Genomic DNA, 14,213 nt, shown 5'->3' on the forward strand with positions numbered 1-14,213 from the left:
AAAAACTGTGATGATCTGAATTTGAAAACTAAATCTAACTGTAACATAAAAATAAACCAAGAGTAGCAAAACTAAACTAAACTGTCCTTACCTTTGCAAGTTTTTAAGTGTACTGTGGGCCTGCTTGAGAAGCTGTTTTTCTTTTATTCTTTAAGCAAGTGATGATATTTCTAGTCATAAAAAACAATAACCTGTGTTTTTTTGAAAAAAAACCCTTCCCTTTAAAGGGGAAGATTGTGAAAACTGATCCCGTTCCAATATTTTTCGCAGGGGTTTTTAACAAAATCATTTAAAAAAAATAAGATAAAACCCTACGAAATTTTCCACCAAATCTATCGTAATGTTTTACTGGGTTTGAATTGTAAAATATCCTTTTTTTTTGACACTTTCATTAAAAAAATTGAAAATCCCAGAGGCCTAGGGAAATTTAACATTCGAAAAAGTGAAGGTAAAAACATATTACATCATATAACAGGTTTGTCCGAATTTAATGTAAATATGGTGGTGTTTTCAAAAGGGGAAAGGTGTGATGGTCATAGAGACTGCACTTTTGGTGAAGATGAAAATAATTGTAGTAAGTGATTTCTTTATTGATATTCCTAACTATTAACATCATTATGTGCTACAACAAATAAACTTGTTTGAAAATTTTGATATCAGCAGAGATGTTTTTTTGTTGAGTTATGAAAATATATATTTCATTTAAGTTATATTTCATATATTTTAAGTTAGTGCATTTAGAATGTATTTTAGTTGGTGTTCATATTTTGGGAGATAAAGGAAAGGAAACAGTTCTGTATTACTGTTAGCTTTGTTAGCTGTTAAACAAAAGGATGCCATAGCTTACTTGTAAATTTGACAACTTTTTTAAAGACCATCACCTTCATTTGCAGGCAAGAGAAGATAACTCATTGCACAGTTTAAGAAAAAAACAAAGACATTTCGTAAAGATTCTATACCTTGTTGTTATCTTTTTACATGCCTGTTAGAAAAACTTGTACTATAGAAACGACTCTGGCAGGCAGTGTCCACTTCATGTCCAGAGCATATCTCCTACATGCATGGAGGGATTTTGATGAAACTTCATAGAAATGTTTACCACTATGAGAAGCCATATTGCAGGCATGAACCAGGTCTCTAGTACAAAGGTCAAGGTGACATTTACAGGTCATTGAAAAATGCTTGTTAGAGCAAAACTTTTACATTCGGAGGAGGATTTTAATATTACATCGCAAAAATCACCATTGTCAGATGCAAAATTCAGGTTCTTGCAGCTAAGGTCAAGGTCCCACATAGGCGTCAAAGTTCAAATAAAACTATGAAAATATGTATAGGGACCATTTAGTCATCATTATTATTGGATTGTAACACAAATGGTCATTATCATGACAACATCTGTAAAACTTGTTACTAAGATCAATATATGCAAGGTCAAGGTCACTGAAGATTATGAAATATCCAGATTTTGTCCAGAGCATATCTCCTGCAAGCATGGAGATATTTTTATGAAACTTTATAGAAAATAATACCCTCTATGACAAGCTGTCTCATTTACATGTACCAGGTCTCTAGGTCAAAGGTCTAGGTCACAAATAAATGTCATTCAAAATTGCTTGTTATATACATTCATAGAGGGATTTCAATCTAACTTGGTACAAAAGTTCACCATTGTGATGCATGATGTCAGGTGCAAAATTCAGGTCCCTGTGTCATAGATAGGGGTCAAAGTTAAAATAAAAGTTAAAAAATGTGTATAGGGACCATTTAGTCATCATGTATTGAGGGATTGCCATGGCATAGTATTTTAGGTTGGTTTATGCAAAGGTCAAGGTCACTGAGATTATGAAATATCAAGATTTTGTCATGAGCATATCTCCTACAAGCATGGACGTATTTATAGGAAACTTTATAGATAGACACATAGAGTTCATATAAAAACGCTTTTCTTGAGCAAAATTTGTACATCCATAGAGGGATTTTAATTTTACTTGGTACAAATGTTAGCGCAGAATGTCAGGCGCCAAATTCAGGTCCCTGCGACTAAGGTCAATGTCACACATAGGGGTCAAAGTTCAAATAAAATTTTTTATAGGTACCATTTAGTCATCATTTATTGAGGAATTGTAACACAAATGGTCACTATCATGAAAACTGCCATGGCACTAGTATTTTAGGTCAATTTAGGTGATGTCAGGGTCAATAAAGATGATGAAATATCTGGATTTTGTCTGGACCATATGTCCTATATGTATGGAAGAATTTTTATGATAAAAAATGATAGAAATGTTCACCACCTTTAGATATATTGCTTCATACATGATCCAGTTCAAAGGTCAAGCAAAGTCTTACCTACAGGTTATGCAAACATGTACATCAAAATCTTTTATGATGGGTATATTTTGCCACAATATTGCCATTGTTTTATTAAAACCTTTGAATTATTGTTATCTTATTCTTGCATAACAATTAAGCTGACATTGGTATATTACCAGATAAGAAAACATGCATTATGCCAATATGCTTGATTTAGAGCACCCAAAAATGTTCAAAAAATGGCTGACAACACTTTGATCTAATGAGTTATACATGTATTTCAGCATACTGTATGGACGAAGAACATCATTGTGGGGGTAAGGTGTGTATTCCATTAGAGCGTATTTGTGATGCTATAGAAGATTGTCAAGATAAATCAGATGAGGCTAATTGTAAGACATTTAACTTACATACGTTTCATTTTCCTGTATAATTTGTTTTTAATTAGAAATACATAGAAATAAATTTGTTGTCCTTCAGAAACTGTTGAAATACATTTTCACTTGACAACTAAACCTGTAACTTTTAAGGCTTTAAAGACTGTTAAAATTGTTTTGTTTTAATTGTTACATTTAACCTTATTTTTGTGAAAGCCACAGGTCACAGACAGGGGAGTAGCTTGGGATAGACCTATGTGTAATTTGAAGTCTAGGGGAAACAAATCTACAGGTTCTCAAGAAACAAATTGTACTGTGTTGTCAGAGACATAGATTTAGAACAGTAGATTTATTTAGGGGCCTATTAAAAATTGCAGGTAGAAAAAACTTTATTTTTTTATTTTTTTCAATTTCTTGAAAGAAAAAAAAAGGCCTCTGCCTATAGGAAGCTATGCGACTGACATGTATGAGAATTGTTTGTCTGTATGTAGACATTGTTTTTCAAAAGGACAATAGCTTAGTTGTTTGGTATACATGTAGGAGTTAAGTTAGTTACAAATGTAGTTATCATTTTTCTGGATGTGTTTCTGCAGTTCTATATAAGGTTGTCTTGATGGAAATGAATTGATATATCTTTTGTTTTAAGGTGGTATACAAGTGAATGTAAAAAATTCAGTAGAGGAAGTATTCGAGGGTGAAACTGTGAGGTTTTTATGTGAAGCTACTGTCAAGTTGGACCATGTACGTAATTTTTGTTACTGTATGTATTTGATTGCATATTAAAATCAAATGAGTTCTTTCTTAGACTTATTTCAACACATTTAAGTGCACCTGAGCACATATTACTCAGAGGTGAGATATTCCTGTCATATGTTGTACAACATTTATGGCATCAACATTTTGAAATTGTTTATAACAATATCTCCTTATATACCAATAGGCCATTATTGTTCAAACGAAGCAGAAATGTTCCTGATATAAAGCTCTTAAAAAGCTCTAGTCAAAGTTTGCCCAGTCCTGGAGTGTCAAAGATTTTCCATAGATTAGCCCTGTTCTGGTGATTATGTTTTACCTCGTATGTTTATTGGCTATGACTTTGGCATATAAATGGCAGGAAAAATTATCTAATGGACCTTGTTGGTTAAACTTATGAAACATTAACTAGTTGGCCAAGTTCTTTAAACAACCCTTTGGTCAAAATTGGCCCAATCCCGGGAGTTGGCTTTCCTAAGCAACAAGTGACCATTGCAGTCATTGACTTTCCTTAGCAAGAACTGACTTTCGATAACAAACTTTGACTTCTATTGCAACCATTTTACTTTCCAAGGTAACCAGCGGATTCATAGCCACCAGTAACTTCCCTTAGCAACCAATGACTTCCATAGCAACAAATTGTTATTCCAAAGCAACTAGTGACTAACAAAGCAACACTTGACCTTCCATAGCAACGATTGACAACTATAGCAATCAATGACTTTCTATAGAAACCAGTAACTTGCTGTATTAGCCATTAACTTCCCATAGCGACCAACAATTTCAAAATCAACTATTGACTCTTCATATCAACCAATGATTTTCCATTTACCTTTTTAGCTCGACTATTCGCAGAATAATCAAGCTAATGCAGTCGCCCATTTGTTGGCGTTGGCATCCCTGTGGTTAAGTTTTTGCATGTAAGCTGGTATCTCAATAACTACTGAAGGGAATGGATTGAAACTTCACACACTTGTTCTCTGTGATTATCTGAGATGATTGGCACAAGTCTCATAACTCTGATTTGCTTTTTTACATAATTATGCCCCTTTTTCGACTTAGAAATTCTTGGTTAAGTTTTTGCATGTAAGCTGGTATCTCCATAACTACTGAAGGGAATGGATTGAAACTTCACAAACTTGTTTTCTGTGACTATCTAAGATAATTGGCACAAGTCCCATAACTCTGATTTGCTTTTTTGCATAATTATGCCCCTTTTTCGACTTAGAAATTCTTGGTTAAGTTTTTGCGTGTAAGCTAGTATCTCCATAACTACTGAAGGGAATGGATTGAAACTTCACACATTTGTTCTGTGTGATTATCTAAGATTATTGGCACAAGTCCCATAACTCTGATTGACTTTTTTACATAATTATGCCCCTTTTTCGACTTAGAAATTCTTGGTTAATTTTTTGCGTGTAAGCTGGTATCTCCATAACTACTGAAGGGAATGGATTGAAACTTCACACACTTGTTCTCTGTGATTATCTTAGATGATTGGCACAAGTCCCATAACTCTGATTTGCTTTTTAGCTCACCTGAGCATGCTCAGGGTGAGCTTTTAGGATCGATGATTGTCCGTCGTCCGTTCACATTTAGTTGTTAACACTCCAGCAGTCGCATTTTTGCCTCAATCATCATCAAACTTGGTCAGGATGCTTATCTAGTTGATAGCTCGGATGAGTTCGAACATGGGTCATCTCGGATGAAAAACTAGGTCACAAGAACTAAAAATAGAAAAACCTTGTTAACACTCTAGAGGTCACAATTTTGCCTCAATCATCATCAAACTTGGTCAGGATGTTTGTCTAGGTGATAGCTCGGATGAGTTTGAACATGGGTCATCTCGGATGAAAAAGTAGGTCACCGGAGCTAAAAATAGAAAAACCTTGTTAACACTGTAGCGGTCACATTTTTGCATCAATCCTCATCAAACTCGGTCAAGATGCTTGTCTAAGTGTTAGCTCGGATGAGTTTGAACATGTGTCATCTCAGATGAAAAACTAGGTCACCGGAGCTAAAAATAGAAAAACCTTGTAAACACTCCAGCGGTTACATTTTTGCCTCAATCATCATCAAACTTGGTCAGGATGCTTATCTAGTTGATAGCTCGGATGAGTTTGAACATGGGTCATCTCGGATGAAACTCTAGGTCACAAGAGCTAAAAATAGAAAAACCATGTTAACACTCTAGCGGTCACATTTTTGTCTCAAACATCATCAAACTTGGTCAGGATGCTTGTCTAGGTAATAGCTCGCATGAGTTCGAACATGGGTCATCTTGGATGAAAAAGTAGGTCACCGGAGCTAAAAATAGAAAAACCTTGTTAACACTCTAGCGGTCACATTTTTGCATCAATCATCATCAAACTTGGTCAAGATGCTTGTCTAGGTGATAGCTTGGATGAGTTCGAACATGGGTCATCTCGGATGAAAAACTAGGTCACCGGAGCTAAAAATAGAAAAACCTTATTAACACTCTAGCGGTCACATTTTTGCCTCAATCATCATCAAACTTGGTAAGGATGCTTGTCTAGGTGATAGCTCAGATGAGTTCGAACATGGGTCGTCTCGGATGAAAAACTAGGTCACAGGAGCTAAAAATAGAAAAATCTTGTTAACACTCTAGTGGTCACATTTTTGACACAAGTGTCATCAAACTTGATCAGGATGCTTGCCTAGGTACTTGCTCCGATGAGTTAGAACATGGGTCATCTCGGATGAAAAACTAGGTCACAGGAGCTAAAAATAGAAAAACCTTGTTAACACTCTATTGGTCGTAATTTTGACTCAATTGTCATCAGACTTGGTCAGGAAACCTGTCTAGGTAATTGCTGGGATTAAATCTAACATGGGTCACCTCGGATGAAAAACTAGGTCACAGGAGCTAAAAATAGAAAAATCTTGTTAACACTCTAGTGGCTATTGTTGTGATCCAAATAACCTGTAAATTGGTCTGAATGTTTGTTTTGATGTTTTCTAAGTCAAGTTCGAACATGGGTCATCTCGAATGAAAAACTTGGTCACACCGCCCAAATATGGAAAAACCTTGTTAACATTCTAGTGGTCACATTTTAGACTCAATTATCATCAAACTTGGTCAGGATGCTTGTCTAGGTAATTGTTGGGATGAGTTCGAAATCGCATGTGAAACTAGGTCACTTGAGCTAAAAATAGAAAAAAATTTTGTTAACACTCTAGTTGCTACTGTTTTGATCCAAGTATCCTGGAAATTGGTCTGAAAGTTTGTTTTGATGATTTCTAGGTCAAGTTTGAATATGGGTTACCTGGGTAAAAAACTAGGTCACACTGCTCAAATATGGATAATCCTTGTTAACAGTGTAGTGGTCACATTTTTGACTCACCTGTCTTGAGACTTGGTCAGAATGCTTGTCTAGGTTATTGTTTGGATGAGTTTGATGGGTCAGGTGAGCAATCTATGGCCATCATGGCCCTCTTGTTTACATAATTATGCCCCTTTTTCGACTTAGAAATTCTTGGTTAAGTTTTTGCATGTAAGCTGGTATTTCCATAACTACTGAAGGGAATGGATTGAAACTTCACACACTTGTTCTCTGTGATTATCTAAGATGATTGGCACAAGTCCCATAACTCTGATTTGCTTTTTTGCATAATTATGCCCCTTTTTCGACTAAGAAATTCTAGGTAAATTTTTTCTTGTAAGCTGGCATCTCCATAACTACTGAAGGGTTTGTACCTTTTCGGACAATTTTATGTATTCATATAGGTAAGCATTATTTTACTTAATGAAACACCCTTGTGACAACTTTTCGAATAGTCGAGCGTTACTGTCCTTCGACAGTTCTTGTTTCATAACTTGTGTCTTCCGCAATCATTGAATTTAATATACAGTAACGTTCATATTAACTACTGATTTTCATCAGTTCTCTATCACGGTTCGTGCTTCAAATGAACATTTTTGTGCATGACTTGTGATATGATCAGGTCTGTACTCCAAATCAAAATCTGCTTTTTTATGTCTTAATGGACCGTCATGAAGCATAGACTACATCCACACATACATATAGGGTTTGCAATAACTGTTTTATAGTGTGAACTATTTCATATGCAGATATCACCATTGTGATATCAGTTTTAGATTAAGACCTTAAATCTGCCTTTTTTTCATTCATATTAAACAATTTTAATTGTTCCTCTTTGTTGAGCGTTTATAATTAGGTGAACAATATATATAAGGACTATCATGGTCATCTTGTACTATTTGTGAATTGATTCAGAGTCTGTTTTGATATAGATTTAGAATCTGATTTATTTGGTGAATTGATATACATGTATTTATGTTAGTGAATTGATATATTTATGTTAGTGAATTAATATTTTTCAGATTCCATATGAAATAAAATGGAGTAAGCAGGAAGAGAACATGGAAAAGCCAAAAAATACAGAAGGAGGTACACTGGTGATCAGGGAAGCAAAAATTAGCGATTCTGGGGTTTATGTGTGTACAGGCAGTAACTCTATCTCTGTTGATACAGATAATGCTAAGCTGATTGTTAATGAAAGTATGTGTATAGCTACCTATATTAACATTGTAATAAAAGTATGTGTACAGCTTCCTATATTTTACAGTTTGATTTTTATGCCCCCGGGCATATAGTAATTGAACCGTCCATCTGTCCGTACGAGGTTAACCTAGAACGGCAAGTTGGGTTTTTCTTAAATTCTACCTGTACCAATGGCTTCATAATTTACACACTTACTTATCCATAACAAAGTATATGATCTTGGGCAAGTTACATAACTATGGCTTCCATTTGCCACCAAGTTATGGTCCTTTTTCAGCACTTAAAAAATGAATTATGGTTAACCTAAAAACGGCAAGTTGGAAATATCTTAAGTTTCTATCTATACTAATGACTTTATAATTTCCACACTTACTTATCACTACAAAGTACATGATATTGCCAAGTTATATAACTGTGTCATCCATATGTCCCAGTTATTTCCCTTTTTTCACTTTGAAAATAGGGCCTTGTCTGGTTAACCTATTTCGGCAAGTTGGATTTATCTTAAGTTTCTCCTAATTGCTTAATTTCTTTAATGATATCTTTCATATTTAGTAGGTGGATACCTTTGATGGTCCTCTAATTTTTATGCTCCTCAAAAATTTCGGGGGAGCATATAGTCGCCGCCTTGTCCGTCCATGCGTCCCCTTTTCTTGTCCAGGACATAACTTTGAAACAACAAGAGGTATCAACATGAAACTTTGTAGGTAGATAGATATTATTGAGTAGGTGTGCAATGCACAAGAATTGTAACACTGTCTTGCCTACTTTTGGAGTTATCGCCCTTTGTTCATTTTGACACTTTGAACTTTGTCCGGGACATTACTCTAAAACTATAAGAAATATCAACATGAAACTTTGTAGATAGATAGGTCTCATTGGGTAGAAGTGCAGTGTTTAAGAATCATTACTCTGCCTTGCCTTATTTTGAAGTAATTGCCTTTTGTTTATTTTTACTTTTTTGACTTTTGTCCGGGACATAACTTTAAAACTAATAGAGATATCAACATGAAACTTTGTAGGTAGCTAGATATCATTGGATAGAACTACAATGCTTAAAGAACCTAAACAAAGCCTGGTCTAATTTTGGAGTTATTGCCCTTTGTTCATTTTTACACTTTGAATTTTACCCGGGACATAACTCTGATATCATCAGGAAACTTCATAGATAAATAGATCTCATTGAATAGAAGTGCAGTGCAAAAAAACATAACTCCGCCTTGCCTAATATTGGACTTTTTGCCCTTTGTTCATTTTTTTACACTTTCCTGTGTCCAGAACCTTCTCGGGGAGCATCACCCGGTTCAACCGGTTCTTGTTTGTGTAGTCAGCAGTCTCTAGGGTCAAGGTCAAGGTCACTGGTTTAAACAATAAATATAAACATTTTTGCTCGTACAGCCTTTATTTTTTAGTTGATGTCTTAGTTTAATAGAAACATGCCAAGCGAGGTCCTCCTTCTTTTGGTGTAGTAAGGGGTCATTTGGGTCAAGGTCTATGTTACCAATGTAAAGGTCACCAATGTTGAAAATAGATTTTTACAGGTGTATTAACCTTATTCTATAGACAGATGTTATTTATAATTGATAGAAACATAAAATTTGACGGAGTTAGTGGTCAGTTGGGTCAAGGTCACCAGTGCTAAAAATAATTTTTTACACATTTGCTCATACAGCCTTTATTAAGTGACAGATATATTTTATATTTGGTAGGAAGATAACTTGCATGGTATTCTTCCTTTGGATGGAGTAAGGGTCAGTTGGGTCAAGGTCACCAGTGCTCAAAATAGATTTTTACACTTTTGCCCATACAGGCTTTATTTATTGACAGATGTATTTCATATTTGGTAGGAAGATAACTTACATGGTATTCTTCCTTTGGATAGAGTTAGGGGTCAGTTTGGTCAAGGTCATTAGTGCTCAAAATAGATTTTTACACTTTTGCCCATACAGCCTTTATTTATTGACAGATGTATTTCATATTTGGTAGGAAGATAACTTGCATGAGGTTGAATATTTTTCAACTTCACAAGTCAGAGCAATGACTTGGCAACTTATATTTTTCACAATTACAAAATGCCATGACTTTGTCAAGCTATATAACTTGTGTTTACAATTTTTGGCAATTTTTCTGTTCATAACTGAGTGAATGGGTAAACATTTTTTGAAATATTGTTACTGACAAGAATATTAGCCGGGGCATTTGTGTTTAACAAACACATTCCCTTTTTTTTGCTTTTTGTCTCAATAATTATAAGAATAATTAGAGCTATCACAGTGAAAGAGTGTTGGTGTCGTCTAACCACTTGACTTAAGTTTAAGTTTTTGTAACTCCTCAATATGGTTTTGAAAGTTTGCACACTTGTCAAATATCATGACCCCCCTGCCTGTAGACAGAAGGAGGTAACTCTTTCAAGCACTTTTGATATCATTATACCCCGCACAACAAAGTTGTAAGGGGGGTATACTGGAATCAGGTTGTCCGGCCGTCCGGCTGTCCGTCGGTTTTTTTCTTGTCCGCCCAATAACTTAAGATTCCTTTGACCCACAGTCTTCATATTTGGCATGGAGGTTAGTCATGATTAGTAGATGACCCCTAATTCATTTTTGAGGTCACCAGCTCAAAGGTCCAGGTCACAGGGGGCCTTGACTTCAAAAAAGCTTGTCCGCCCAATAACTTAAGATTCCTTTGACCCACAGTCTTCATATTTGGCATGGAGGTTAGTCATGATTAGTAGATGACCCCTATCGATTTTGAGGTCACCGGGTCAAAGGTCAAGGTCACAGGGGCCTTGACTTCAAAAAGCTTGTCCGCCCAATAACTTAAGATTCCTATGACCGACAGTCTTTATATTTGGCATGGAGGTTAGTCGTGATTAGTATATGACCCCTATTGGTTTTGAGGTCACCAGGTCAAAGGTCACATGGGCCTTGACTTCAAAAAGCTTGTCCGCCCAATAACTTAAGATTCCTATGACCCACAGTCTTCATATTTTGCATGGAGGTTAGTCGTGATTAGTAGATGACCCCTATTGATTTTGAGGTCACCAGGTCAAAGGTCAAGGCCACAGGGGCCTTGACTTCAAAAAGCTTGTCCGCCCAATAACTTAAGATTCCTTTGACCCACAGTCTTCATATTTGGCATGGAGGTTAGTCATGATTAGTAGATGACCCCTATTGATTTTGAGGTCACCGGGTCAAAGGTCAAGGTCACAGGGGCCTTGACTTCAAAAAGCTTGTCCGCCTAATAACTTAAGATTCCTATGACCCACAGTCTTCATATTTGGCATGGAGGTTAGTCATGATTAGTAAATAATCCGTATTGATTTTGAGGTCACCAGGTCAAAGGTCAAGGTCACAGGGACCTTGTCAAAATAAAGCTTTTCCCCTCAATTGCTTCAGAATGCCTGTCCAGAGTGTATTGATTTTGACATTTTCACATTTGAAGCATGTAGAATACATAACTTAGCAATGCACTGGCTAAGTAACCTCAGATTTGGCAGGGAGGTTGTCCTTGAGTTCTAAATGGCCACTGTTGATTCTGACAAAGTGGTATGCGGGGGTATTCACGCCATGATAGTGGCAGTTCTATTTATGCTTAAAATTTATGTTAAAATTTGCGTACCACCTCAGATTTTTTCATATTTTATTGACATCTTGCTAAAATTGAAACAAATTGAAATTTTATACACTTTTTTGAAAGCATAATAGGACTCTTTCCAAGGACTACAACTGTAACGTGGATTTGAGAGAAAAAAATGGCCCTTTTGTGAACTTAAAATTTTTTATATTATCAAAGCTCTTTTACTATCAAGCACTAAGAATAGTTGAGTGTATTACAGGGTGTCCTGGTTTAAGTTTGTTTCCTTGTATAAATGATATATTTCAGGGTGTAAAGGTTTTAGTTTGTTTCCTTGTATAAATGATATATTTCAGGGTGTCCAGGTTTTAGTTTTAGTCCTTGTAATAATGATATATTTCAGGGTGTCCAGGTTTTAGTTTTAGTCCTTGTAATAATGATATATTTCAGGGTGTCCAGGTTTTAGTTTGAGTCCTTGTATAAATGATATATTTCAGGGTGTTCAGGTTTAAGTTTGTTTCCTTGTATAAATGATATATTTCAGGGTGTCCAGGTTTTAGTTTGAGTCCTTGTAATAATGATATATTTCAGGGTGTCCAGGTTTTAGTTTGAGTCCTTGTAATAATGATATATTTCAGGGTGTCCAGGTTTTAGTTTGAGTCCTTGTAATAATGATATATTTCAGGGTGTCCAGGTTTTAGTTTTAGTCCTTGTAATAATGATATATTTCAGGGTGTCCAGGTTTTAGTTTGAGTCCTTGTAATAATGATATATTTCAGGGTGTCCTGGTTTTAGTTTTAGTCCTTGTAATAATGATATATTTCAGGGTGTCCAGGTTTTAGTTTGAGTCCTTGTAATAATGATATATTTCAGGGTGTCCAGGTTTAAGTTTGATTCCATGTATAAATGATATATTTCAGGATGTCCAGGTTTTAGTTTGATTCCATGTTTAAATGATATATATCAGAATGTTTTTGTTTAAGTTTGATTCCATGTATAAATGATATATTTCAGGGTGTTCAGGTTTAAGTTTGATTCCATGTATAAATGATATATTTCAGGGTGTCCAGGTTTAAGTTTGATTCCATGTATAAATGATATATTTCAGGATGTCCAGGTGAATTTCTCTGTTCAAATGGGTCATGTATATATAGTTCTGTACAGAATATGTGCTTTAAAAAATATACATACTGTACTAACAATAATTATAATATCACAAAAAAGGTTTGTCTTCAATGTACTTTAACCATTACATATTTCATTATATTTTACGCATCTTGTGGTTTAGGGGTTGCCTTTAATGGTTGAGGCAAAAGAATTGCAGCCTTATCCCGGCGTGATTGTAAGAGACAACTAAATGGGTTCAGATAACTGGAGTCTATGAATCTCTAAGCTCCAGCATAGGAGGTGGTTTTAAACTCTGGTGTTGCTTTAAAGTTTGAAAAACAGCACAGATAAAATAGAGAGACAAAATATACTGTATGATATAAGACAAGATACACTGTATGATAAAAAGATTAAAGTAATTAACTGTATGATATAAAGATGAGATGAACTGTGATTTTGATTAAAGATATACTGTATTATATAAAAATGAGATAAACTGTATGATATTTACCTTTATTGCACAAGCGTATTGTGAAAAATGGCTGTTTTCATTAAAAAGCCTCCTGTTCAACTGCTATGAAACTATAAAAAATGCTTCAATACTGATCAAACTTGGCACAAATATTGACTGGACCATAATCTTTCTATCAGTGTGCCTAATTTTAAATTTCCTGTTACCATGGCAACAGGAGGACATCTCAAAATTGCCAAAAATCACTATTTTGCATTGATTTTTTTTCAAAACTTCTCAATGGATTGAGATAGAGTCAAAGGCTTGTCAGCATTGTTAAGGTAGACTTTAAGCCATTTAAGCCTGTCACAAGTCCAAAAGTTTCTTGATGATGAGGGGGCTGTTGACCCCCTGCAAACACCCAAGCTGAATGGGGCACATTCCCACTCTGTCACCTTTTCAAAAATAAAACAAGTGTTTGGGGACAAAATAAGGCATTTTTTTCACTATTTGAGGCCTCAGAAGGGGGCGCGGGGGTGGTTTGGGGGGTTACAGTTCCCATTTAAAGAAATGTTACATCATTTTTTAAAGAGAACTACTTAATAATTTTTGTTACAAAACTATTCATATGACAAAAAACTGGCGCAGTGGGTTTGTTCTGCCATGTTTTTCTGTGAAAGGCAAGGAAAGTTACCAATATTTTAACATGCAGCAATAGATAAAAGATTTACCTTTTAAATGGTATATGATATTAAAGGATCAAATGTACATCCATTATGTTTTATTTGCTACAAAATGCCTAATTTTTCACTTTTTGATAGGCATGAGTGATATTTCAATGCAATATATAGGAGCTGCTTATCTCTGTTATTTATGTCTCTGATTGTAAGAAGTGCCCTATCCTGAGGGATGATCAAAAATTAACAGGACAATACGTGTTCCACATCTTGTTGATGGCGGCGGATCGACTGCCTATTTATACATGTATCTCTGTACAAGTCTGCATCTTAATGTAATAGAATGGATGATCATAAAGAGCTCCTGTAATGACGCAAACTTCCGTTATTTCCTTCTGTAACTTGATTACTG

General features: G+C 35.2%; 1 protein-coding gene across 1 annotated transcript; it reads left to right on the plus strand.

The window, feature by feature from the left end:
- Positions 1 to 498: 498 nt before the first annotated feature.
- Positions 499 to 12,683, plus strand: LOC132718099 (atrial natriuretic peptide-converting enzyme-like; the record flags this gene model as incomplete). The annotated part of the gene is made up of 6 exons (XM_060701728.1): positions 499 to 574; positions 2,598 to 2,705; positions 3,337 to 3,431; positions 7,810 to 7,987; positions 12,487 to 12,495; positions 12,628 to 12,683. Coding segments are annotated over exons 1-6 (522 nt in total), but the record flags the coding sequence as incomplete, so codon positions are not given.
- Between the last annotated feature and the right edge of the window lie 1,530 nt (positions 12,684 to 14,213).

Source organism: Ruditapes philippinarum, unplaced genomic scaffold (genome assembly GCF_026571515.1).
Source record: "Ruditapes philippinarum isolate M1 unplaced genomic scaffold, ASM2657151v2 ctg19144_1_1_1_1, whole genome shotgun sequence".
In the NCBI taxonomy this organism is placed as follows: Eukaryota; Metazoa; Mollusca; class Bivalvia; order Venerida; family Veneridae; genus Ruditapes; species Ruditapes philippinarum.